This window comes from Salmo salar, chromosome ssa20 (genome assembly GCF_905237065.1).
Source record: "Salmo salar chromosome ssa20, Ssal_v3.1, whole genome shotgun sequence".
NCBI lineage: Eukaryota > Metazoa > Chordata > Actinopteri > Salmoniformes > Salmonidae > Salmo > Salmo salar.
The window spans coordinates 14,944,820-14,972,661 of record NC_059461.1 but is presented as its reverse complement, the minus strand read 5'-3'; the positions used below and the strand labels follow the sequence as shown (position 1 = coordinate 14,972,661).

General features: G+C 42.7%; 1 protein-coding gene across 1 annotated transcript; it reads left to right on the top strand.

Moving 5' to 3' along the window:
• Nucleotides 1-62: 62 nt before the first annotated feature.
• Nucleotides 63-20,739, top strand: LOC100380695 (solute carrier family 28 member 3). The gene is made up of 18 exons (XM_045704214.1): nt 63-687; nt 1,685-1,779; nt 1,881-1,972; nt 8,531-8,720; nt 8,875-8,937; nt 9,024-9,030; nt 9,078-9,191; nt 9,465-9,542; nt 9,658-9,738; nt 9,980-10,060; nt 10,168-10,293; nt 12,406-12,536; nt 12,636-12,804; nt 12,961-13,158; nt 13,609-13,690; nt 14,001-14,099; nt 14,197-14,311; nt 20,400-20,739. The coding sequence occupies exons 1-18, from the start codon at nt 619-621 to the stop codon at nt 20,512-20,514; spliced, it is 1,905 nt and encodes a 634-aa protein (XP_045560170.1). The 5' UTR covers nt 63-618; the 3' UTR covers nt 20,515-20,739.
• Nucleotides 20,740-27,842: the final 7,103 nt, after the last annotated feature.

Here is a 27,842-nt window from a genome sequence, read left to right as displayed (position 1 = left end):
CTTTCTAGGGAGTTTTTCCTATGGAGTTTTTCCTAGCCACCGTGCTTCTTTCACATGCTTTGCTTGCTGTTTGGGGTTTTAGGCTGGGTTTCTGTACAGCACTTTGAGATATCAGCTGATGTACGAAGGGCTATATAAATAAATTTGATTTGATTTGAATTAGAGTTAATGTCTAACCTTAAGAATTTAGAGTTAATGCATGATCTAAACTGTAACCTTAAAAATGTGGAGTTAATGCCTGAACTCAACTTTAGAATATTCAAAATGTGACATTTGGAACAACTTCTAATTCTAACGTGAGACTGTGAGAGCTGGTAGGATCTTTCATGCTGAAACCCTCATATTGGACACAAACAGTATTTATTATATTTTGGATAATGTTTTACAGCTTCGTCATTGTAGTTCTTTTTTAAAAATTTTTTAAAAATTATTGTATTAATTTTATATACAATCCTGAAAGTAAAAAAAAAAAATCTGGTAGTTAAACGAAAGCTAACTGGACTTGAAACACACACACACGCACACAAGCACCCCTGTCTGCAGTAAAGATTTGTAGCGGGGGGGGCAGGTCTCCTATAAGAGAGCTTCCTGCCTACCTGCAGTCAGTCGGTGTTTACTATGGAGCTGAATGGTTTATCAGAGAAGAGCCAGAGAAATGGGCTGGACAACCAGGCCTTCCACTCTCAGGTAAGGGTACACACATCCTCATACTCAACAAACACAATAGAAGCATACAATTCTCTATATCCACTCACTGTAGACGTAAATACTATTCACTTGCTGACCCTTTCTCTCATTCAAGATAATGTACTACTCTGGTGCTGTGTGTGTGCAATCCTTGGATGAGTGTGTGGATGATTCAAATTAGGTTTTTCATACACTCATGTTCAATTGTTTACTCTCTCACTTCGTGTAACACTCCATTCAGTGCCTGAAATCAATTACATTTCAAAGAGATACACTCTAATAGGGAAGAGTGGGGGTTTGTTCTCAAACAATAGAAGAAATAGCCTGGGTGCCAGTCTGTTGCTCTCTTATTTTTAACCTTTATTTAACTAGGCAAGTCAGTTAACAACAAATTCTTACTTTCAATGACAGCCTAGGAACGGTGGGTTAACTGCCTTGTTCAGGGGCAGAACGACAACTATTTACCTTGGGGATTCAATCTTGCAACCTTTCGGTTACTAGTCCAACGCTCTAACCACTAGGTTACCTGCTACCTCTTGCGGAACAACATTTCCATAAGGAATTGACAAGAGAGCAGAAACAGACTAAGCGAGAACAACTTCTGCCTAAAATATGTGGGTTCTGAATGTGGACAGAAGGTGATGTGCTCTCCCCATCCAAAGTTACTGGACATCATCACGAAATATCGAAGAAAAACAGTTAAGTTTTTCTTGAACAGATTAATAATACACTACTCACAATGTGCAAACAAATCACACCTGGGATTGCATAATATTTGTTTTACCTGTTGCATATACACAGTGAGAGTGAACATTCAGACAGACTATACTACCCTATATCCAAGTCTGTTTACATGACTTGAATTGCCAACAAGGTACCCACATCTGCCAAGCGCGAGCGCTGCACCTCTAAAATTTGGAGTTCACAGGCCCATAATGTAATTTACCAGCTACAATATACCCTTTGCACCTGACATACACATTTCTGGGTGTTGTAGTCTGTCTGTCTGTCACAGGACACTATCTGCATTGATGTGGAAGTTGCTCATTGGCCATCAGAGGATGCAGAATTCACAGAGGAGCTAAAGAAAAGGTCTCTATGGTTTTATCAATTGTAATTTATTTTCAAGCAATTCCTCAAAATTACACCAAGTCAGCCCTAAGTTTGTATGTACTGCTTGATATCCCTCCAAGGTTCCTGGAAAAGAGAATGGAAGGGATCCACCGATATCTGGAGGAGCACAGGACTAGGATCAGGCTGGTGTTGGGCATTGTCTTGGCTGCAGGTAAAACCTGTAATACAGGCCTCTGACCAGTAATGAGCTGTTTATACAGTATAGTTGTTAGTGGATGCTGTATTTGGTGTTTGATGGTTACATTTCCTGTAATTACATGGGGGTGAATTTCTATCATTTCAATGTGGAGTCTGGGTATGTTTCCTGCAACAGTCATCCATCAATAAATGTGACTCATCACGTCTATGTAAGCTTATCATCCAAAATTCAATATACTGTTTTTTACAGTTTCTAAAAGTTCAGATTCAGAGTAGGGTGTATCATACACTACAATTTGAGGATACTGCTTGGAAAGTTTATAAACTTGTAAACCCACTTAGGAGACAAAGCCCTTCAAAGACTTGGCTGCGATTTTCACACTGGCTCTACATTACTCCTTGGCAAACATGTATTTAGAGAAAGAAACCTTTCAACAACTTGCCCAAAAAGCAGTCTCTGAACATTATCTCACCAAGTTTCCCCATTAGGGGAAACATTAACAGTACTAACTTGCCTTTTGTTGTGTAAAATAGCACCTTAATAATCCCCCAAAGGGGAAATTTGATTACACCAGCCGATACACGTAACACCAATAAAAACACAACAAAGGACACACAGACACTAAAAGAAGAACATCGTCAAATAATATTTAAAAAAGGCAGAGGCTCTCCTGGATCTTTTTTCCCCAGAGCTAAAGATCGGAATCACTTTCCCATTTTTTACATACAGTGCCTTCAGAAAGCATTCACACCCCTCAACTTTTTCCACACTTTGTTGCGTTACAGCCTGAATTTAAAATGTATTACAAATGAAAAGCTGAAATGTCTTGAGTCAATAAGTATTCAACCCCTTTGTTATGGCAAGCCTAAATAGATTCAAGGGTAAACATTAGCTTAACAAGTCACATAAGTTGCATGGACTTACTCTGTGTGCTGTAATAGTGTCCTTAAGTGTCTATTGATGCACCAGTGCGTCAATCTAAGTAACATAATAATAAAATGTTCCAAATCCACATCAAAATGTATTTTTTTCATGGGCTGCATACAGTAGGCATCCACCTATGTTGGCCTTCTGCAGTGGAAGGAGGCCGAACTACAGCTGTTTGTCAGACCATGAGACATCCAGAAAATCGGTCTTGTGAAGAAAACATCTGCTGCGTCTGAAGAGTTTGATCACTCTATGGAAAGATGAGACTCTAACAAACACGATGGTGTTTTGCTCTGACTCCCACAAGTGGCACGGTTCTCGTCCGAAGGTAGCCGGTTTAAAAAAAATGATTGGAAGTATGGAGGTAGATTTGTGCCAACAAGGGGATAAATATGTCCAAAAAAAAAATAAAAAAATCCTTAGCGTTCTTATATATCCTAGATATAGGAAACACACTTCAAAACCTTATTCCTTGTGATTTATTTTGCATTTCTGTTTTGCATTTCATGAATGTCTTTTTCAATGCGTTTCTATGGGCTAAAGTATTAAAGGCCAAATGTTATATATAAACTCAGCAAAAAAAGAAACGTCCCTTTTTCAGGACCCTGTCTTTCAAAGATAATTCGGAAAAATCCAAATAACTTCAAAGATCTTAATTGTAAAGGGTTTAAACACTGTTTCCCGTGCTTGTTCAATGAACCATAAATAATTAGTGAACATGCACCTGTGGAATAGTCGTTAAGACACTAACAGCTCACAGATTGTAGGCAATTAAGGTCACAGCTATGAAAACTTAGGACACTAAAGAGGCCTTTCTACTGACTCTGAAAAACCCCAAAAGAAAGATGCCCAAGGTCCCTGCTCATCTGCGTGAACGTGCCTTAGGCATGCTGCAATTAGGCATGAGGACTGCAGATGTGGCCAGGGCAAAAAATAAATTGTAATGTCCATACTGTGAGACGCCTAAGACAGCGTTACAGGGAGAAAGGATGGACAGCTGATCGTCCTCGCAGTGGCAGACCACGTGTAACAACACCTGCACAAGATCGGTACATCCGAACATCACACCTGCAAGACAGGTACAGGATGTCAACAACAACTGCCCGAGTTACACCAGGAATGCACAATCACTCCATCAGTGCTCAGACTGTCCTTAATAAGCTGAGAGAGTCTGGACTGAGGGCTTGTAGGTCCTCACCAGACATCACCGGCAACAACGCCGACTATGGGCACATACCCACCATCGCTGGACCAGACAGGACTGGCAAAAAGTGCCCTTCACTGACGGTGATGGTCGGATTCTCATTTATGAAGGAATGAGCGTTACACCGAGGCCTGTACTCTGGAATGGGATCGATTTGGAGGTGGAGTGTCACAGCATCATCGGACTGTTGTCATTGCAGGCAATCTCAACGCTGTGCGTTACAGGGAAGACATACTCCTCCCTCATGTGGCACCCTTCCTGCAGGCTCATCCTGACATGACCTTGCAGCATGACAATGCCACCAGCCATACTGCTCGTTCTGTGTGTAATTTCCTGCAAGACAGGAATGTCAGTGTTCTGCCATGGCCAGCGAAGAGCCCGGATCTCAATCGCATTGAGCACGTCTGGGACGTGTTGGATTGGAGGGTGAGGGCTAGGGCAGGTGCCCCTGTGGAAAAGTGGGGTAACATCTCACAGCAAGAACTGGAAAATCTGGTGCAGTCCATGAGGAGGAGATGCACTGCAGTAATTAATGCAGCTGGTGGCCACACCAGATACTGACTGTTACTTTTGATTTTGCCCCCCCCCCCCCATTGTTCAGGGACACATTATTCAATTTCTGTGGAACTTGTTCAGTTTGTCTCAGTTGTTGAATCTTATGTTCATACAAATATTTACACATGTTAAGTTTGCTGAAAATGGAATAATACATTATGGCCTTTCTCTTGCATTTCAAAGATGATGCTACAAAAAACTTTTTTTCTTTGTATTACCTTTTACCTGATCTAATGTGTTATATTCTCCTACATTAATTTCACATTTCCACAAACTGCAAAGTGTTTCCTTTCAAATAGTATCAAGAATATGCATATCCTTGCTTCAGGTCCTGAGCTACAGGCAGTTAGATTTGGGTGTCATTTTAGGCGAAAATTTAAAAAAAGGGTTGGATCCTTATTTAAACTGCCTGTTTGTGTTGTTCTTATGTTTGCAATAGCCTACTGTTACATAACTTCTTTGTTTTTGTTGTTCAACATGTCGATCATGTCTATTGTACAACATGTCAAAGTTTGTAGACTACACCAGGCAAAGACGTCTGATCATCCCCGTGGGGAGGAAGGAAGGGAAAGCGGCAGCAGAGTGAGCAGTAGCTACGTAAAAAATCTTGCACATGCGCAGGCCCTCTCGTACCTTTAGTTATTGGGAAGAAAGGTCCTGGAAAAGTCGGATCAGCATTCACTCTGAAAAAAAAAAAGAATTGGTAAAAAAGATCTGTGGAAACGTTCTGTTTTTCATCTAGGTAAAATAAATCTGTCATCACACTGCGATTCTACAAGCAGATTCTGTGAAGGGGTGGATAATGTTGGCCTCTATGCTCCTGAGCTTCTCGAGGATCCGCTTATCCTGGATAAGCGGATCCTCGATTGTCCAGGTGGGTGCCGATGGCACATCCAGCCTTCTTATGATTTTGTTAAACCTAGTGATGTTACCCACCCCTGCAGCAGATCACACTGTAGAACAGAACACTAGCCACAACACTATTAAAACACATTTGGAATGTTTTTGGGCAGACATCAAAGGATCTGAGCTTCATTTAAAAAGAATAGCCTTTTTCTGAGCCTTTTTAAAAACCATGGTGGTATTCTCTCTCCGCTGCAACTTGTCATCTATCACCATCCCCAGGTGATCCCATTATTGATCACAGGTGATGTGCTTTCGTTCTTCCTCCTGAAGTCTACCACCAGCTTTTTAGTTTTAGACCCATTCAGCACGCGGTGGTTTTATCTGCACCATGACACAAAGGAGGATATTTCCTGCCTCTATAGGGAGTCATCATCCTTCCGTGAAGCAGCCTACAATTGTATAATAACAATGGGTGCATTTCAATGGACAGGCAGAAGATAACGCACACCTGCCGGTTACCGCTGGATTTCTTAACATGCTACTAACGGGAGCTCCGAGCGAAAACAACTGTGTTTACAGCAAAAAGAACAGCGGAATAAACTGATCAGACCAGCTGATCTGACGTTATTATGGTGTCAAGCCAGCTTGGTAGGCTACTAGACAGTGGGAAAGGTCATTGTCTGCGTTCACTAGGCCTACTCCAGGCTGTATCACATCCGGCCGTGATTGGGAGTCCCATAGGGCGGCGTACAATTGGCCCAGCGTTGTCAGGGTTTGGCTGGTGTAGGACGTCATTGTAAATAAGAATTTGTTCTTAACTGACTTGCCTAGTTAAATAAAGGATATATATACTGCTCAAAAAAATAAAGGGAACACTTAAACAACACAATGTAACTCCAAGTCAATCACACTTCTGTGAAATCAAACTGTCCACTTAGGAAGCAACACTGATTGACAATACATTTCACATGCTGTTGTGCAAATGGAATAGACAACAGGTGGAAATTATAGGCAATTAGCAAGACACCCCCAATAAAGGAGTGGTTCTGCAGGTGGTAAGCACAGACCACTTCTCATTTCCTATGCTTCCTGGCTGATGTTTTGGTCACTTTTGAATGCTGGCGGTGCTTTCACTCTAGTGGAAGCATGAGACAGAGTCTACAACCCACACAAGTGGCTCAGGTAGTGCAGCTCATCCAGGATGGCACATCAATGTGAGCTGTGGCAAGAAGGTTTGCTGTGTCTGTCAGCGTAGTGTCCAGAGCATGGAGGCTCTACCAGGAGACAGGCCAGTACATCAGGAGACGTGGAGGAGGCCGTAGGAGGGCAACAACCCAGCAGCAGAACCGCTACCGCCGCCTTTGTGCAAGGAGGAGCACTGCCAGAGCCCTGCAAAATGACCTCCAGCAGGCCACAAATGTGCATGTGTCTGCTCAAACGGTCAGAAACAGACTCCATGAGGGTGGTATGAGGGCCCGACGTCCACAGGTGGGGGTTGTGCTTACAGCCCAACACCGTGCAGGACGTTAGGCATTTGCCAGAGAACACCAAGATTGGCAAATTCGCCACTGGCGCCCTGTGATCTTCACAGATGAAAGCAGGTTCAATCTGAGCACATGTGACAGACGTGACAGTCTGGAGACGCCGTGGAGAACGTTCTGCTGCCTGCAACATCCTCCAGCATGACCGGTTTGGCGGTGGGTCAGTCATGGTGTGGGGTGGCATTTCTTTGGGGGGGCCGCACAGCCCTGCATGTGCTCGCCAGAGGTAGCCTGACTGCCATTAGGTACCGAGATGAGATCCTCAGACCCCTTGTGAGACCATAGGCTGGTGCGGTTGGCCCTGGGTTCCTCCTAATGCAAGACAATGCTAGACCTCATGTGGCTGGAGTGTGTCAGCAGTTCCTGCAAGAGGAAGGCATTGATGCTATGGACTGGCCAGCCCGTTCCCCAGACCTGAATCCAATTGAGCACATCTGGGACATCATGTCTCGCTCCATCCACCAACGCCACGTTGCACCACAGACTGTCCAGGAGTTGGCGGATGCTTTAGTCCAGGTCTGGGAGGAGATCCCTCAGGAGACCATCCGCCACCTCATCAGGAGCATGCCCAGGCGTTGTAGGGAGGTCATACAGGCACGTGGAGGCCACACACACTACTGAGCCTCATTTTGACTTGTTTTAAGGACATTACAAGTTGGATCAGCCTGTAGTGTGGTTTTCCACTTTAAATTTGAGTGTGACTCCAAATCCAGACCTCCATGGGTTGATAAATTGGATTTCCATTGATTATTTTTGTGTGATTTTGTTGTCAGCACATTCAACTATGTAAAGAAAAAAAGTATTTAATAAGATTATTTCATTCATTCAGATCTAGGATGTGTTATTTTAGTGTTCCCTTTATTTTTTTGAGCAGTGTATATATACCCCCTATATACACTCCTGACCCAATGAGTTAACATCCTCTAAGGAACAACGAAATTGAAATAGGACAAATCTAAATGAAAGAATAGCACATTTTACAACTGAAATAAATTGCCTGTGACTAAATTGACTGGAAATGTTGCCTGTGAAAATGACGATGATTTAGTTAAGACGTTTAATGGCAGCCAAATGATGCCTATCGAGGCTACTCTTCTGCGAAATTAAAGTTATAGAAGACCAACTTTTCATGAATTACCACGTTGTAAAGCAAATGTTAGCTGACACGGGCTAACTGAGTGACTGACATAACAAGAGAGCGGCAGGTAGCCTAGAGGTTAAGAGCGTTGGGTCAGTAACCGAAAGGTAGCTGGTTTGAATCCCCGAGCCAACAAGGTCATAATCTGTTGATGTGCCCTTGAGCAAGGCACTTAACCCTAGTTGCTCCAGATAAGTGCCTGCTAAAAGGTCAAGAAAACTCCTGATGCACTACCACATTCTGAAATTGCATGTTGTGTATTCTACTATACGTACAGTATGTTAATACCCAGAATGATAAAAAGTACTACTCAATAGGGAATAGGGTGCCATTTTGGACACAGCCTGTATGTGTTTCAGGTTACTTTGCCATGGTGATCGTGGCATGCGTGCTGAACTTGCAGCATGCTCTGGCCCTGTTGGTGGTGACCCTGCTGGCTGTCTTCTTTCTTCTGTGGGACTGGCTGATGGGCCGCTATGGACACCGCCTCTGGGACGCCCTGCAACCCGCCAGGAACACCCTCAACACACACTGGCTCTGGGGCAAATGGTGGGAGAACTGCATTTTCTCTCCTTCTCACTCTCTCTCTCTTTTCCGTATAATATGAACATTTTCATGGAAGTGTGGTCCTTTTGGTGATCAATGTTGTTGTTCCTCTGGTCTCTTACCTCTGGTCGGTCGGTCTGTCTGTCTGTCTGTGCAGGGTGGTGTGTGTGCTGCTGGTGGTGGCAGTGGTGTGCTGGCTGGTGTTTGACACGGCCAAACAGTCAACACTGTATGGTTCCGAAGACCATTCGCTGTAGTTCTGAGTGACCAGGTGGATGTATGTTCATGTGTGTGCTTCCCTGCAAGCCTGTACGTTTGTGCGTGTGTCTACCTGTGTGTTTATGTGTGTGTGTGGTATAGGTGTCATGGCGAACTTTACTGTGGGGTGTGGCGCTACAGTTCTGGTTTGGACTCATCATCCTCCGAACCAAAGCAGGATTCACTGCTGTAGACTGGCTGGGCCATCAAGTGGAGGTACAATATACATCTACTGTGTACTATCCAGGGAAAGTCAAGCAGAGGGCAAAATGTACATCAATTGGATCATTGATATTACAAATATTAGCCAGCACAAAGGCCCTCGTTTTCATTTGGACCACATTGCTAATGTCACTCTCATCAGCACAATCACATTACCCTGTCCCCTGTCCCAGCACCCTCAGCAGATATACAGTAGAGTAGACCTGTAAGGAAAGAGTGACCTGATTAGTTCAGTCTGTGTTGAAACATCTCTCCTCTCTCACCCAGGTGTTTCTGTCCTACACTGGCACTAGCTCTAGGTTTGTGTTTGGCGACAAATACACAGACCACTTCTTTGCATTCCAGGTACAGGAACATATGAGTTTGTCTGTATACGTGAGAGACTGTGAGAAAATGACATGAAGAGAAAAGAAAAGACAGAAACCCAACACTGTCATTTTTTCTTCTTCTCTGCTTCCAGGTTCTGCCTATTGTAGTGTTCTTCAGCACTGTCATCTCTATACTCTACCACCTTGGCTTCATGCAGTGGCTCATCCTCAAGGTAGTCATCACATCACATACATTAAAATCTTATTCAGTCATCATACAAGTGACTAAATTAGACAGGGATGATCCAGCCTCCACATAGTACTGTATCAAGGTTGTAATTTACGGGGGGACATGTTCCCCACGATACCTGCTCATGTGACCAGCATTATTGTTTTTTATGTTGCATACCTTAGTATCATTTTGGCACAGAAACGTTTGCACCGTTGTTTATGTTTGTCTGTGCATACCTCCAGCTGGGCTTCATAATGCAGATTACTATGGGAACTTCTCCCACTGAGTCAATGGTCGCCGCTGGCAACATATTTGTGGGACAGGTGAGAATAGTATGAGTGACAGATGTGCTAGGCAGCAAAAGAGAAATCTGTGACAGCCAAGCAAAGGAGTATTACCCTCTCTCTCTCTATCTCTCTTTCTCTCTCAGACAGAATCTCCACTCTTGATTCGTCCGTACATCTCCCAGCTGACCTTGTCAGAGATCCATGCCGTGATGACAGGAGGGTTCTCCACCATCGCTGGCAGCGTACTGGGAGCCTTCATCTCTTTTGGGGTGAGGAGGGGGAGTGGAAGAGGGGCGGGAGGAGGGGAGGAAAGAGAAGAAGAGGAGGGAGGAGGGGAGGCAAGAGGACAGGCAAGAGGACAGGCAAGAGGAGAGGCAAGAGGAGAGGGAAGAGGAGGAAAGTCAAACCTTTGTTTTCTACCAAAGACACAACTGAAATCTCACCCAATTGACCTTGTGCTTATCCATTCTGTGTGTCTCTTAAATTTAACTAAATGTAATCTATGTAATCCCCAAAAGTAAACATTTATCATGAGAGGGCCATAAACAATAATTAATAAGGCTGCATACTCCAAGTAAGGTTAAAATCCCACCTTTCTGTTGTAGTCAATGAAGCTCAAGTACACAGTACAAATATGAAATAAAATTTAAAATTTGACATTTCCTATTTAACAGAACTGTATGAATAAGGCTTGAAATTGCTTCTATTTTTCCTAAATGTAGAATAATCCATTTCTATAACGATTAACTAAGATTTCACCTTCCTTATAGCTGTGAAATACAGTGCCTTCGGAAAGTATTCGGACCACTTGACTTTTTCAACATTTTGTTACGTTACAGCCTTAATCGAAAATGGATACAATAAAATCCTCAGCAATCTACACACAATACCCAATAATGACAAAGCAAAAATAAGTTTTTAGACATTTTAGCAAATTAATAAAAAATAAAAAATTACTTATTTACCTAAGTATTCAGACCCCTTGCTATGTGACTCGAAATTGAGCTTGAGTTTCCATTGATCAAAATGAGTTTCCATTGATCATCCTTCAGATGTTTATATAATTTGATTGGAGTTCACCTGTGGTAAAATCAATTGATTGGACATGATTTGGAAAGGCACACACCTGTCTATATAAGGTCCCACAGTTGACAGTACATGTCAGAGCAAAAACCAAGCCATGAGGTTGAAGGAATTGTCCGTAGAGCTCCGAGACAGGATTGTGTCGAGGCACAGATCTGGGGAAGGGTAACCAAACATTTCTGCAGCATTGAAGGTCCCCAAGAACACAGTGTCCTCCATCATTCTTAAATGGAATAAGTTTGGAACCACCAATACTATTTCTAGAGATGGCAGCCTGGCCAAACCGAGCAATTGGGGAAGAAGGGCCTTTGTCAGGTAGGTGACCAAGAACCCGATGGTCACTCCACCAATCAGGACTTTATGGTAGAGTGGCCAGACGGAAGCCACTCCTCAGTAAAATTAACATGACAGCCCGCTTGGAGTTTGCCAAAAGGTACCTAAAGGACTCTCAGACCACGAGAAACAAGATTCCCTGGTCTGATGAAACCAAGATTCTTTGATGAAACCAACTCTAAACATCAAGCGTCACGTCTGGAGGAAACCTGGTACCATCCCTACGGTGAAGCATGGTGGTGGCAGCATCATGCTGAGGGAGTGTTTTTCAGCAGCAGGGACTGGGAGACTAGTCAGGATCGAGGGAAAGATGAACGGAGCAAAGTACAGAGAGATCCATGGTGAAAACCTGCTCCAGAGCACTCAGAACCTCAGACTGGGGAGAAGCTTTACCTTCCAACAGGACAACAATCCTAAGCACAAGACAATGCAGGAGTGGCTTCAGGACAAGTCTCTGAATGTCCTTGATTGGCCCAGCCAGAGCCCGGACTTGAACCCGATCTAACATCTCTGGAGAGACCTGAAAATAGTTTCGCAGCAACGTTCCCTATCCAACCTGACAGAGCTTGAGAGGATCTACAGAGAAGAATTGGAGAAGCTCCCCAAATACAGGTGTGCCAAGCTTGTAGTGTCATACCCAAGAAGATATGAGTCTGTAACTGTGAACGGTCTGAATACTTATGTAAATGTGATATTTCTAAAAACCTATTTTTGTTAATATGGGGTATTGTGTGTAGATTGATTAAATCGTTTATTTTATCATCAATTTTAGAATAAGGCTGTAACCTAACAAAATGGGGTCTGAATACTTTCCCAATGCACTGTATATGCACTGTATATGAAACACAGGAAATTCATGTTTTTGATTGCACTGGGCCTTTAAAATGTTGAGCTTCACCTCTTCCTTACCCCTCACATTGGACACATACACCCCCCAACACATGCACACACACACACACATACAGGTTGAAGCATCCCACTTGCTGACAGCCTCCGTAATGTCAGCCCCGGCCTCCCTGGCTATCGCCAAAACCTTTTGGCCAGAGACAGAGATCCCCAAAGTCACAGCCAAGAAAGGCCTCAAACTGGAGACAGGGTGAGACACTAACACATCTACACACACGCACATATGCACACAAGTACCAATGTCTGCCTAATGAATATGAGCCTGAGTGTCTTTTCTGGTTTTGTCTAGGAAGAGCAGTAACCTGCTGGAGGCAGCGTCTCACGGAGCATCCTCCTCTATTGTCCTGGTGGCCAACATCGCTGTCAACCTCATTGCCTTCCTGGCCCTGCTCGCTTTCCTCAATGGCGCTCTGTCATGGCTGGGCAACATGTTCAACTACCCCCAGCTCAGCTTCTCTGTGAGGACACACAAGTGTGCATGTACATAGAAGCACTCAGACACAGAGAGACACTAAATACAAGCTGGATAGAAATCAATGATTCCCTAAGACACAGACTCTCTGTCCCTCTCTCTTTTTCTCTCTCTCTCTCTCTCTCTCTCTCTCTGATGACAGATCATCTGCTCGTACGTTTTCATGCCTTTCTCCTTCCTGATGGGTGTGGCCTGGGAGGACAGCTTCATGGTGGGTGAGCTGATTGGCTACAAGACTTTCTTCAATGAGTTTGTGGCCTATGAGAGGTTGGCAAAACTCATCAAGAGGAGAGAGGACAGAGGCCCAGAGTACGTGGATGACGTTAAGCAGTACCTGTCTGTGAGTGATGTCAGTGGTCACTAAGTGCTAATATGGGCACTGAGTTGATATGGGCACTGATCTGTTTTTTCCTAGATAGACAGACGGACGGACGGACGGACAGACAAACACACACAGACTACTTTCTTTATTCAACTTTTCAAATATGATTGGTCTACATCAAACTCTCCATAAATGGTGGAAATATTTTTGGACCACTAAATCACTAAATCAGTTCTGACAGTACGATTGCTCTCTGTATCAAAGATGTATTGTTGCATTTGCTTGTATTTGGTGAAGAAACATTGTGTGCTTCAGTAACAGATCAATTTTGTGTATATCATTTATGGTAATTGAACTTTTGCATACGTAATGTTAATGGCTTGTTGCGTATTGCATGGATGACGATTGGCTGTTGCATATTTAATATATATCTAAAGATTTAGACCCGGGCTGTTTTCTGTCCCCCAGGTCCACTCTGAAACCATAGCAACGTATGCTCTGTGTGGCTTCGCGAACATCAGCTCTCTGGGTGTGGTGATCGGAGGCCTCTGTGAGTCAAGCCCTCTAACATCTGTCCTATCCTGGATCTCAAATCAACCTCTAGCCCCCCCCCAGGAACTCCAAATGCAGTGTGTTTTGTCCTATTGGTATTATAGTATTGTTGAGACACCACTTTGATTTTGCAAGAATATGTTTCATTTGTGAGGTTCTTCAAATATGTTACTGTATGTTAAACCATTGCAATGTTGTTCTGCTGTAACACTGTCTCTGTTTATTGGTGTGTTGTGGCTGTGCTGTGGCAGTATGGTTGATGTAGTGTTCTTCAAACGTTTTTTTTTTTGTAACGTTACCTGCTATAGCGGCTATGGCCCCAGAGCGGAGGGGTGATATTTCCAGGTGTGCCATCAGAGCTCTTATCTCAGGCACGGTGGCATGCTTCATGACAGCATGCATCGCAGGTAACCCCCAAAACAGTGTGCGTTATAAATATTGTCATCATCATGCATTATCCTCTGTTGTGACATCATGGTTGTATGTGTTTGTGTGTCTTCCCAGGTATGTTGTATATCCCAGAGCTGCTGTGTGAAGACTTCCTGAAGGAAGAGTTTAACTCAACATTAGTCATTAACAGCACTCAGCTCCTCACCTGCTGTACTGAGCTCTACCACAGGTACAGCCAGTGTGCATGTTTGTTGGAAGGGGTAGGGTGACCACCAGATTGTGCGCTACAGTACCGAATTTTGTCCCTTTGTCCCGCGTCCCACTACCAAACAATTATGTCCCGCATTTTATCAAATTTAAAATACAAATGTACAACAACAACAACATTTATTTGTCCAGTATTTCAGTCACTGTCTTTTTTTGCAGTCATGACAACATACAGATGTGGTACTGGTGATGTTAAACAGTTCTCCAATTGTTGTTGAGATCTGATATTCAATGTCATATCTTCAACCAATCACATTAATCAAATCCTTTCGGGCTAAATTCGGGCTAAATAAACTACTTACAAAAAGCATGCTTCTTACGAAGAGCTGCAAAATTAAGTGAAGGGCCCTTATTAGACTGAAAAAAAAGCTATAAGTTAATTTCTTCAAAATTGTGAAGCTCTCCGTGCTCATAAGTTGTTCATCATTCAACATAGGCCTATTTGCTGCTACTTCACTCAATTCCGTTTTAGAAGTCTGCCTTAATAATATTCCCTAGAGTCGATGTCTGCGGCCCGCAGAAATCTAATTAGCACAATAATTTTAAAAATCCCTGCAAAATCAGACAGTTTAAGCTTGAGATATAATTTTATTTTTTGCCTTCCCACAAAATCGTCTGTAGCATCTGACCGGTTTGGCCTATCGGTTGCTGGCTGTGCCACACTGTCCCGCAAATGTCTCACGAAATCAGCCCGTTGTCCTGCATTTGGGCCAAAGCGGTCGGTGTCACGTCCTGACCAGCAGAGGGCGTAATTGTGTTAGTCTTGGTCAGGATGTGGCAAGGGGTTTGTGTTTGTTAAATGTTGTGTGGGTGATTGGACTCCCAATTGAAGGCAGGTGTGTTGAGTTGCCTTTGATTGGGAGTCCTATATAGGAGTGTGTGTTTTTCTTTGGGGTTGTGGGTAGTTGTTTTTGCACTGCGTTTGTATAGCCTGTAAAACTGTTGCTGTTTTGCTTATTGTTTTTCCGGTGGATGCTTTACTCTTTTTTTGAATTAAAATATGAGTATCCACATTCCCGCTGCGCCTTGGTCCATTTTTGAAGACAGCTGTTACAGTCGGCCACACCACAAAAGCTCTCCTGGTTTGCCAACAGCCACAGAGAGGCCAAGACGTGATCCTCCAGGCGCTCTCATCTGCAGGGAACCAGAGGGTTGTGTTCCTGACACAATATCTGAAGAAAAAAAATGGATTCTGTCATCTTACAGTTTTGCCCTTCACCACTGTTACACAGAGGCAATTAGCAACGATACAGTTGTGTATTGCTCATTATGGGCTTACCGTTCACAATGTAGACTACATTGTGCTTTTACATCATACTTCGACATTTTTACATTTGGATTATTTGCCCTTTGTGGTAACTGTTGCTAGATAAGGGGCCTTATGAATAATATAAACTAAGCAAAAAAAGAAACATCCTCTCACTGTCAACTGCGTTTATTTTCAGCAAACTTAACATGGAAATATTTGTATGAACATAACAAGATTCAACAATGTTCCACAGACATGTGACTAACAGAAATTGAATAATGTGTCCCAAAAGTAACAGTCAGTATCTGGTGTGGCCACCAGCTGCATTAAGTACTGCAGTGCATCTCCTCTTCATGGACTGCAACACATTTACCAGTTCTTGCTGTGAGATGTTACCCCACTCTTCCACATGGGCACCTGCAAGTTCCCTGACATTTCTGGGGGGAATGGCCCTAGTCCTCACCCTCCAATCCAACAGGTCCCAGACGTGCTCAATGGGATTGAGATCCCCCTTTTCGCTGGCCATGGCAGAACACTGACATTCCTGTCTTGCAGAAAATCACGCACAGAACGAGCAGTATGGCTGGTGGCATTGTCATGCTGCAAGGTCATGTCAGGATGAGCCTGCAGGAAGGGTACCACCTGAGGGAGAAGGATGTCTTCCCTGTAACACACAGCGTTGAGATTGCCTGCAATGACAACAAGCTCAGTCCTATGATGCTGTGATACACCGCCCCAGACCATGACGGACCCTCCACCTCCAAATCGATCCCGCTCCAGAGTACAGGCCTCGGTGTAACACTCATTCCTTCGACGATAAACGCGAATCCGACCATCACCCCTGGTGAGAAATCCGTGAATCGTCACTGAAGAGCACTTTTTGCCAGTACTGTCTGGTCCAGCGACGGTGGGTTTGTGCCCATTTCTGGTGAACTCCTCTATGCACTCGATATGTCCAATTTTAAAATAGCTTTTCGGTGAAAGCACATTTTGCAATATTCTCAGTAGATAGCCCGGCATCACAGGGCTAGCTATTTAGACACCCAGCAAGTTTAGCACTCACCAAAGTCAGAACTATAAGAAAAATGTTATTACCTTTGCTGTTCTTCGTCAGAATGCACTCCCAGGACTTCTACTTCAATAACAAATGTTGGTTTGGTCCCAAATAATCCATTGTTATATCCAAATAGCGGCGTTTTGTTCGTGCGTTCAAGACACTATCCGAAAGGGTAAATAAGGGTGACGAGCATGGCGCATTTCGTGACAAAACATTTCTAAATATTCCATTACCGTACTTCGAAGCATGTCAACCGCTGTTTAAAAACAATTTTTATGCCATTTTTCTCGTAAAAAAGCGATAATATTCCGACCAGGAAATCGTTTTTTATTACAAAGAGAGTGAAAGTAAAAGCATGCTATCCCCTCATGCACGAGCCTCAGTCTAATGGCCCTTCTGATAGAGCACTTGCCAAACGCGCTAATGTGTTTCAGCCTGGGGATGGAATTACATCGTTCAGCTTTTTCCTGCCTTCTGAGAGCCCATGGGAGCCGTAGGAAGTGTCACGTCATGCCAGAGATCCCCTGTATTTGTTAGAGATGATCAAGGAGGGCAAGAAATGGTCAGACAGGCCACTTCCTGTAAGGAATCTTCTCAGGTTTTGGCCTGCCAAATGAGTTCTGTTATACTCAGACACCATTCAAACAGTTTTAGAAACTTTAGGGTGTTTTCTATCCAAAGCCAATAATTATATGCATATTCTAGTTACTGGGCAGGAGTAGTAACCAGATTAAATCGGGTACGTTTTTTATCCGGCCGTGTCAATACTGCCCCCTAGCCCTAACAGGTTAAAATAGTTTGAAGCTTCTTGCTTGTCCAGTGTTTGCTGCACAGAGAAAATAAAGCGTTGTATCTGCAAAACTTCCCCTCAGCTACATCACAGACTGGTTTTCCCTGGCTGCCTGACCCTGATGAGACCCTTGTCACCATCTGATACTGCTCAGATAAGGCATGACAAAGAATTACATTGGTGTAATGGCTGTCTGAGGAAGAAGTGGACCAAAATGCGGCTGAGTTAGGGTTCGTCATATTTAATTCAACGAACACTATGCAATTCACAAAAACAACAAAACTGACAGCCAACACAGTCCTGTCAGGTGCAACCACAATGACAAGAACAATTACCCACGAAACACAAAGGAAACATAGGCAACTTATGTGTGACTCCCAATCAACCACAACCCTCTACAGCTGTGCCTGATTGGAAGTCACACGGCCAAAATCAATGAAACAATAAAAAACACACACTCCCTTCTGCCACATCCTGACCCAACTACACCCTCTACTGGTCAGGACGTGACAATTGGTGTACATTTATACATTACTAGAATCAATGGTTCAACAATCTAAATAACCATTATCCCAGACTGTAGCCTACCCATCAACTCAAGATGGAACTTTGTATCCATTCACTGATTGTTATAATATACTGCAAAATGTACCTGAGCTCTGTAGACTGGTCTTCCCTGGCTGTCTGACCCTGCAGGGACACCTGTTACCATCTCATCCTGCTAAGACATGATGAGCATAGTGTTGCGTACTGTCTGTGCACCATGACAGTGATGCCTGTAGAGCTGTTTATACTGTGTCTGTGTGAAAAGTAGGGAATTAGCTAGGGAAACTGACAGATCAATAACGTTCCATTGCTATACTGACTAATAAAAACTCACATTGCACTGAAAAAACATCACAATATCGGTCTTCAGTCATTTGACTGCTGGTTTCATTGTTTGATTCAGGTCTAGTGTGATTGAGTCAAAAATAATAGCTAAAGTTAGTGAGCTAGCTAGCTAACTTTAGCTAACTTTTGACTAGCTCTGCTAACTAATGGTACAATGACACAATCAAATTTACTTCTGTTGAAACAGGACAAAACAAAGGCTACAAAACATTTCAATACACACAACAGCTGATGGATAACGTAAACTCACCCCATTCCGTACAAATGTGCGCAACTGCGACATTCAAACGAGGCTGCAAAGAAAACTAACGGGACTGTAGCGACTGTGTTGACTTCAAAATCTGGGGTGTGAACTACGTTTCTATTCAAGCGCTGATCGACATGGTAATGGCTCTATAGTATTGGAGAAAAGTTGAAAAAACGGACCATCCGTTACATCGTGACGTGTCATGCCGTAACGTACAGCACGCATAAAGCAACTATTTCTGTCTTACAATCTCTCTCCACCAGGTGTAGCACTTCTCTCATCGTTTAAAAACAAGAAATGGACAGTGACGGGGGTAAGGGGGGATACCTAGTCATTTTTTGCGTCATCACTGCATGCGATCATGACTCTCAAAGCCGCTATTTACTTCTGAAGATCACTTTAGCACTGTCCTAAAAACCCGATTCAAATTCGACACAAACCTTCAAATAGGTATGTAATGACACATTATATAAACTCTTGATAGTGTTTTATTAACATTTTAGAGGCGATAAGGTGATAAGTTGGACAGATCGAGTGAAAAAAAGCAGTTTTCCCACACATCTGTCCTTCTCACTATCACGCATTAGTTTCGCTTCCCCACCCGCCATTTTTAAAAAGCCCCGACGGAGCCCTTTGCCTTCTTGAATCATGCAGAAACGGGCAGCGTGGAGCTAATGTCATTGATTTTGTTGGAAAGGGGAGAAATGGTGCTTTACAATGGTATTGACATTACAGTTGATCTGGAAGTATTTTGTTTTTTGGGCGCTAAAATAAGGTCAATTGTACGGACCAAGGCAATGTACAAAAGTGAGTGTGTTTACGTTACTGCTACCTAAAAATACCAAGAGGCTAGCTAGAGCTGAACTGGCTGTGGTAGCCACTAGCTAGCTAACTAGCTGCTAGTAGTTCATTCACATCAGTCGAGATGGTATGAAACATTAACTAACGTAGTATGTCAGTTACAGTACGAGCTGTACTTTTCTGTCAAACAGCAGTTACCTTGCCAGCTAGATTGATCAACTAAAGAGTAGCCAGTTTCTGCTCTGCTTGCTTTACAAATCAGAGAAAAAGCGCAACACAGACAGCAGCTGCCTCTGTTCATCTCTCCTGTGCTTGTCCTATACGCCAGCCATTAATATAACATGTCTACATGCTCTGTGGTGTCTGTGCGGTCCTAAATCCAGCTGGCTGAAGGTGGAAAACAGCCTACTTGACTGCTCTTAGGCATCTACATGGTCCTAAAGCACATCGGAGTCACATTTTGTATCACAGCGCAATTATACAACTGGGGGGGGGGGGGGGGCAAATTGCAATTTCTGAATGTGAAGTGGGGGTAATTACCCCCCGACCCCAGTGAAAGTTGCGCCCCTGGATAGCTAGCTACATCATTTGAGATGAACTTTATTTAGGCTACTTTAATCAAAACAGAGCCTGTTTAGACATGCAAATTACCTGAAAGGTTCCTCGGCTCATCCGAAAATGTAACAGAAAGGGGATGACTTCCTGCACATAACACTCGACTCTGCCAATCAGCTGCTCACTTTTCGTTGTCGATACACCCACTATAATCTGTAGCTGCTCTGTGACATCGGGACGGGATCAGGATCTAAAAAATCATCCAATATTGTGGAAGCTGCCACAAGGTCAATTCATCATGTAATCAGCAAGTATAGCTAAAACTAATGGAATGGAATGTTCGTGTTTAATAAAAGGAGGGCTGCGAGGTGCAAAACGGCATGTGCTGTATGTGTGTCCATGTACTATCAACCTTGCTAAACCACTGTGTGTGTGTGTGTGTGTGTGTGTTGTGTCCCAGTGTGGTGAGCCCTTCTAACATGACTCTGGAAGGAAGATTCAGTATGGCTTCTCTCAATGGCTGTTGCGCCATCCTGTCCTCCCCACACTTCAACTGCAGCCTGGTCTCCCCCTGAGAGCCAGGAGGACAGAAAATAACGGAGAGAAGAGGATGGACAGAAAAGGATGGAAAGAGGAGCATTGAGAATGGAAGCACCCTGACCTCTTTCTTGTCACAAGTCAAGCGTAAAAATTCTGATATTGTTTAAGTTTTCCATTTTGAGGAAATTTGTAATGAAATTACATGACATTTACAATGACATTTTTTCTAAATGTAAAGATATTAAAGATATTTTAGAGCATTGAAAGTGTGTTTCATATTTCATATTGATGTCATTAGAGTGCTTCTATTTTCAGATGAATTCTTTGTTAAGCTATTTTATTCATTCGTTCCTGAGACCTATATAGCTTGTGACCACATGGTGGCACTACAGCAATCTCTTTTGGTATACATGTGTGTTTTTGGACCAAGTCAGCTGACCAGGTGCTGTCTGTCTGTCAGTTTGTTCCCCATAGCCAGGCTTTGTACCCGTGTATTCTAATTCCTAATATGGTTCTACTATTGAAATTCTCCAGAAAACTATTAGTTTCCACTCCCATAGCCGTGTAGTGTAGTGTGGGGGAAGGACAGTCCACACTGACCTCCATAACTTCCTGGAGTTCTTGGATTTGTGTGTGTGCATTTTGTGTGTGTGTGTTTAAAAAAAAAATTTATTATCCTTGTGGGGACCAGAAGTATTCACAAGGATACTAAATCAAGGAAAATTCAGACAAGTGGGGACATTTTGCTGCTCCCCCTCTTGGAGAAAGGCTATTCTAGGCTTAGGGGTTAGGTTTAGGGTTAGGTTTACAATTAAGGTTAGGGTTACAGTTAGGGTTTAGGTTTAAGGTTAGGGTTAAGGTTAGGGTTAGGTTTAGAGGTTAGGGAAAAATAGGATTTTGAATGGGAATCAATTGTTTGGTCCCCACAAAGATAGTGAAACAAACGTGTGCGCGTAGGCATGCAGACAGACAGAACAGTAAAAATAGTTTAGGGAGGTGAGGGAAGGAAATAGGAAGGGAGGGAAACAGGGACAAAGAAAGCTAGCCACAGAGAACCGAGAGAAGCCACTTACAATGAATACAAATATAAACGCAACCTTAAGAAAAGGTAGGGGCATGGATCAGAACACCAGTCAGTATCTGGGGTGACCACCATTTGCCTCATGCAGTGCGACACGTCTCCTTCACATAGAGTTAATCAGGCTGTTGATTGTAGCCTGTGGAATGTTGTCCCACTGCTTTTCAATGGCTGTGTGAAATTGCTGGATATTGGCGGGAACTAGAACATGCTGTCGTACACGTCGATCCAGAGCATCCAAAACATGCTCATTGGGTGACATGTCTGGTAAGTATGCAGGCCATTGAAGAACTAGGACATTTTCAGCTTCCAGGAATTGTGTACAGATCACTGCGACATGGGGCCATTCATTATCATGCTGAAACGAGATAATGGCGGCGGATGAATGGCACGACAACGGGCCTCAGGATGTCGTCACGGTATTTCGGTGCATTCAAATTGACATCAATAAAATGCAATTGTGTTCATTGTCCATAGTTTATGCCTGCCAATACCATAACTCCACCACCACCATGGGACACTCTGTTCACAGCATTGACATCAGCAAACTGCTCGCCCACACGACCCTTTACACGCTATTTATTTTATTTATTTAGATTTATTTCACCTTTATTTAACCAGGTAGGCAATCTGCCAGGTACAGTTGAAACCGGGATTCATCTGTAAAGAGCACACTTCTCCAGCATGCCAGTGGGCATTGAAGGTGAGCATTTGCCCACCGAAGTCGGTTACGATGCCGAACTGCAGTCAGGTCAAGAAGACGAGCATGCAGGCAAGCTTACCTGAGACAGTTTCTGACAGTTTGTGCAGAAATTCTTCATTTCTGCAAACCCACAGTTTCATCAGCTGTTCGGATGGCTGGTCTCAGATGACCCGCAGGTGAGAAGCCGGATGTGGAGGTCCTAGGCTGGTGGGGTTACACGTGGTCTGTGGTTGTGTTGGACGTACTGCCAAATACGCTAAAACGAAGTTAGAGGCGGCTTATGGTAGAGAAATGAACATTCAATTCTCTGGCAACAGCTCTGGTGGACATTCCTGCAGTCAGCATGCCAATTGCACTTTCCCTTAAAACTTGAGACATCTGTAGAATTGTGTTGTCTGACAAAACTGCACATTTTAGAGTGGCCTTTTGTTGTCCCCAGTACAAGGTGCACCTGTGTAATGATCATGCCGTTTAAGCAGCTTCTTGATATGCCACACCTTTCAGGTGGAGGGATTATATTGGCAAAGGAGAAATGCTCAGAAACAAGGATGTAAAAAGAATGTGTGCACAACATTTGAGAGAAATATGGTTTTGTGTGTATGGAAAACTTATGGGAAATTTTATTTCAGCTCATGAAAAACAATTGTCAACAACAATTTTTTGTTTAGTGTGTGTATATAAGGAAGTAGGAAAAAGACTGAGATTTGGATGGTACAAATGTACATTGTCTAGGTAGGCCAGTAGTTACACTACATTATCATGGTATCATCTGACCTCTGCTGTATAGACTATTTTGTTGTGTACTGTTTAGCATGGTTTTTAAGTTCACTTGCGACCTGCCACATTAGTTATTGTCTAAGTATCTGGGTTTGAATATTTTGGATTATAATAAGTGTATAACTAAGCAAATTAAGCTCTTGGTGCCATTATTGCAAAGTGTAAAGCAATGGGTGGCCTACCATTTCAATGTTTTACCAAACTGCTTGTCTGATTGGTCTTACCTATTATTACAAATGCAGCATGTGGTTAAACAAGTATACTGTTTTTTTCTTTGTTAAAGGCCCAATGCAGCCATTTTTATATCACAATCAAATAATTTCTTGGGTAACAATTCAGTACCTTACTGTAATAGATTTCCATTAAAATGGGCAAAAACAGCTTTTTAGCAAAAAAACTTTCTCAAGCAAGAATTTTGCTAGGACTGTCTGGGAGTGTTTTGAGTGTGGAGGGGGAAACTGAAAACTAGCTGTTTTGGGCAGCGAGATTTGGAACTCTTTGTTATTAGTCTTTTAACCTGCTGATTAGAAGGTCCTGTGTAGATTGGATTTTTAACCAGCAGCAGCTATCAGGAAATAACACTGATTACATTTTTATCACACAGTGCTAGTTTCATCCACTGTTGTACAATATGATAGACACAAGAAAAACAGAATTTTGACTGCACTTGGCCTTTAATACGGCTGCAATACAAAGTGATGTGTGCAGGTAAGGTGACAAATGCAAAGACACATTTATGCACCATATTGTAGGCTAAATACCTTTTTTTAGTTCAATTCACTTTTGTTTGTATTTGTCAAACAGGTGATTAAAATATTGATAAACAACACAATCATTTGTGTAGTGCCTACTACTTCATTATTATGCTGAACCAACCTTAATTGATGTATAAGAGGTTGTTGACACTTAATTGCATGGCCGTGTTCAGTGGCATTGGAGCTTAATACAAAATTATATTGGAGAATCCCATGTGCCTAAACAGAAGGATGGATGTAATTCAAAACACAAGAGTCTAGTTAGTTCAGTGTCAAGATGATCTATCATCACTATGCCACATTTCAGATAAATGTATGTTTTTATTCATTATGATTTTAAGATAAGAAATACTTTATTGTCCCCACGGGGGAAATGCATTGGACAGCCAATATAGCTGCATAAAAATAAATATGAAATGTTAATTATTTAAATGTATTTTGCCCCATGTAGATACTGCTGTGTGTTTGTTCTGCCAACTGCATGGCACTTGCAATTCCCTGTATCACCTTAGTTAGATTAGGATGTGTGCATTCGGAAGCCCGGGTTACGGCGTGTCTGACTGCCTATATAAAATGCACCGGCACTCAGCTTTCTACTGTAAGGTTAGGCAAGCCCCCCCTATAATCATTATGCTTAACACTATGTAAAACATATATATACATATTATTCTGCATATCTAAGCATACATCTTGAGCTGTCTGTAACCAGCTGTCTGGTTATTTTTTTAAAGAAACTAAATATGCTTTCGGCATGCCTGCTAAAACCAGTGTAAAAGACTGAAAGACATTTGAGTCTTATTCAGTACATTTAGTTATTGCTTTCTTTTCTACCAAGTCTACCAACCTTGCCTGCAGGCATGCCAGCTAAAATAGTTAGACCAGGGCTCTCCAAACCTGTTCCTGGAGAGCTACCCTCCTGTAGGTATTCAGTCCAACCCCAGTTGTAACTAACCTGATTCAGCTTATCAACCAGCTTTTTACTTGAATCAGGTGCGCTACATTAGAGTTGGAGCATTAACCTACAGGACGGTAACTCTCCAGGAACAGGGTTGGAGAGGCCTGAGTTAGACAAGCTAGCTACTCTAACTTGATTGATAGCCTGAAATGGCTTCTTGGTAGCTAGTTATGAGGTTGGGAGAACGGGCACCTATCTGGGCTAGCTAAAGCCAACTTCATAAAATTACTTTGTGGCTAGTATTATGACACAGAAATAATAAATATTGAATTCATAAATAAAACACATTTTTTCTGAGGGGGCATGTGCCCCTGTTCCCCTCTATGGACGCCTCTGGTTTCTGTTTGTCACAAAAATAGTTGTACTCATCCTTAAAAATGTCGTACTGGAGAGAAGAGGACCAAAACGCAGCAGGTATGTGCAGGCTCATCTTGACTTTTATTAACTATCAAAAATGAACACCCAAAATAACAAAGAACTCACAAGAATGCACGAACAACCAACAGTCTGGCAAAGCATAGGCTCAACACAGAACGATTCCCCACAACCCCAAAGACAAACACACACACCTATATAGGACTTCCAATCAAAGGCAACTATACACACCTGCCTTCAATTGGAAGTCCCAATCATCAACCCAACATTTAACAAACACAAACCTGCCACGTCCTGACCAAAACTAAAACACTAGCTCCATCTGCTGGTCAGGACGTGACACTGTTGTTGTTTTTGTTTTTTGTATACGTTTTTACAAAGGGTGCTGCAGGTCAAGTTGGTCTAAAAATATAATTTATTTTAGGCTATAAAGTATTGGTTGGAGAAAAGTCTGTTTAATGATTTTAAAAGCATTTCAAAGTGCACAAGGAGTGCATTCTGTAATTCCTGGTGTTTCCACGCGTTCACCTTTATAACCATGGAAATTCACCTTTATAACCATATTCCTGCTGAATTACTAACGTCACCATGGCAACTGGTGTCTACAAGAGAGAGACGAGAGCCCTTGAAGATGCATTAGGATGCTTTCGGCTAGGGAGAACAATGTCTTAACTTGAGAGGGGATGTGGGTCTAGGACCTAGTAACAATCTACTGTATCCGTCCTGTTCAATGCACATCTTATTAGAGATTGGATATTAAAACCCCTAAAAAGGTCTGGGGATTAAGTTTGGTCCACTGGGTCTATGTGCAAGTTAAGTAGCAACAGAATGTATTGTTGTTCTTGTTTCTACTCATGAAACCTTTGGGGGAGCAGGACGCAGACACATCTCCATTTTGTGCGTCATTCTCTACGTTTTTTTTGGTGGACACTAGTCTTTTCAGGGAACACGTGCAGAGGACCATTCAATTATCCAGTTCATTTTCTTCCCCTCTCTTCCTCCATGACTGTGGGGTGGTATTTTGGGTGGGTTTATTAATTGGATTTCAGTCTGAAAGGCATCTCAATTACGGCAAAGGAACATTTCGCAAAAAGGTTTCCCTCAAATCAGAGATGTTAGTTTCTAAGGCCTTGGTAAAGAGCATCTGGTGCCTCTGGAAGGACATGTGCTCTTGCTATTTCGCTTGTTTCAAAAAGCCTCTGCAGGCTCTAATGCTCTAACCAAGTCCATGCACCATCCAGCTCTATGTCTCCTGCTGCCTCACATGTCTGAATGTAAGGGATGTAAACGTGTCATTTAAAGGCACAATCTGGGATATTTTCAGTTCTTAAAAATGGTAATTAAATCCCCATTGACTCTTGAATAACAGCTTGTATGAGCTCAGTATAACTGCCTGTCTTACCCTATCATAACCCAAAATATAAGGTTAAATACCGTTGCTTATATGTGAATTAGGTACTGTAAGCAATTTTCACCTAGTAAGTAAATATATTCCATTTTGGTAAAAAGCATAGAGATTCATAGAGGGCACAGTCCTGGATTAAAAACCAAGTCTTCTCCATCTCATTCCAGAGGTAGCCAATCTTTCTGCTCTACTTCGATGTCACTTCTCCATGTGTTTTTGGTAGTCCTCCCTTCCTTTTCCCCTGTGGATTCCATGTCAAGGCTTGCCTTGTGTCTGGGAAGCCGCCCCTATATGTAATAAAAAAGTGGGGTTAAATGGTTTCATATGGATAATATTAAATACAAAAGTAGTCGCAGCATACATGTGCCAATGTTTCCTATTAATAAAAAAAACACAGGTAGTGAACTTGCAAGCGTATGTAATGTATTCTAATTGATAGACTATTGGCTGCCAGCTGTTACATTTTCGATTTGAATAGATTAATAAAACTTGATCAAGTCTCTAGACAGAGTGACTGTGTTTCTGACAGAGGGAGATGCTGATGATCATAATTATGTTGGTATAATTTAGCCGCTCTAGCCTAACCTCTGTTGCCGGAGCGCTAGCTGTTTACAGAATGCTGGTGTGTGGTGACAATTTAGTGATTAGCAGCGGGCTCTCTGGTGGCTTGTGTCGTTCCAGCTGTGCGACACTCGTAGACATTATGTTCTTGCTCCTGGTACCTCGCTGTTAAGAACATTGTTAACAACCACACCTGCTATAGTCCAGACTGGAAGGACCATGGGGGGAAAGGTGACTCAATTAGAAGACGGTTGAAGTCAATTCCATTAAATCTGGAGATTCAAAATAGGGAAAGCACTTGTACACTGTGCAGGTTTTCCTTTTCAGTCTATAATCAAGAGATGAGATCGACCATCCGGTATCTTCTTGAAGGTTTATGCCCATTGGTAGCATTACAATACAGAACATGTGTCAAGTGTCAGTGTGCAGCGGTTAGGACGGAGTCAGGCGCAGGACAAAGAACTGCGTAAAATACGTACTTTACTCGAAAAGAAACAACAATAATTTCCACGCAGGGAAACACACCAGCTCACAGAAGTCTTGAACACTAAACAAAGAACAAACACGAACAAAACCATGTGGGAACCAGAGGGTTAAATAGGGAATAAATTATAACTTAATGGGAACCAGGTGTGTACAATCAAGATAAAACAAATGGAAAAAGAAACGTAGATCGGTGGCAGCTAGAAGGCCGGTGACATCGACCGCCGAACGCCGCCCGAACAAGGAGAGGCACCAACTTCGGCGGAAGTCG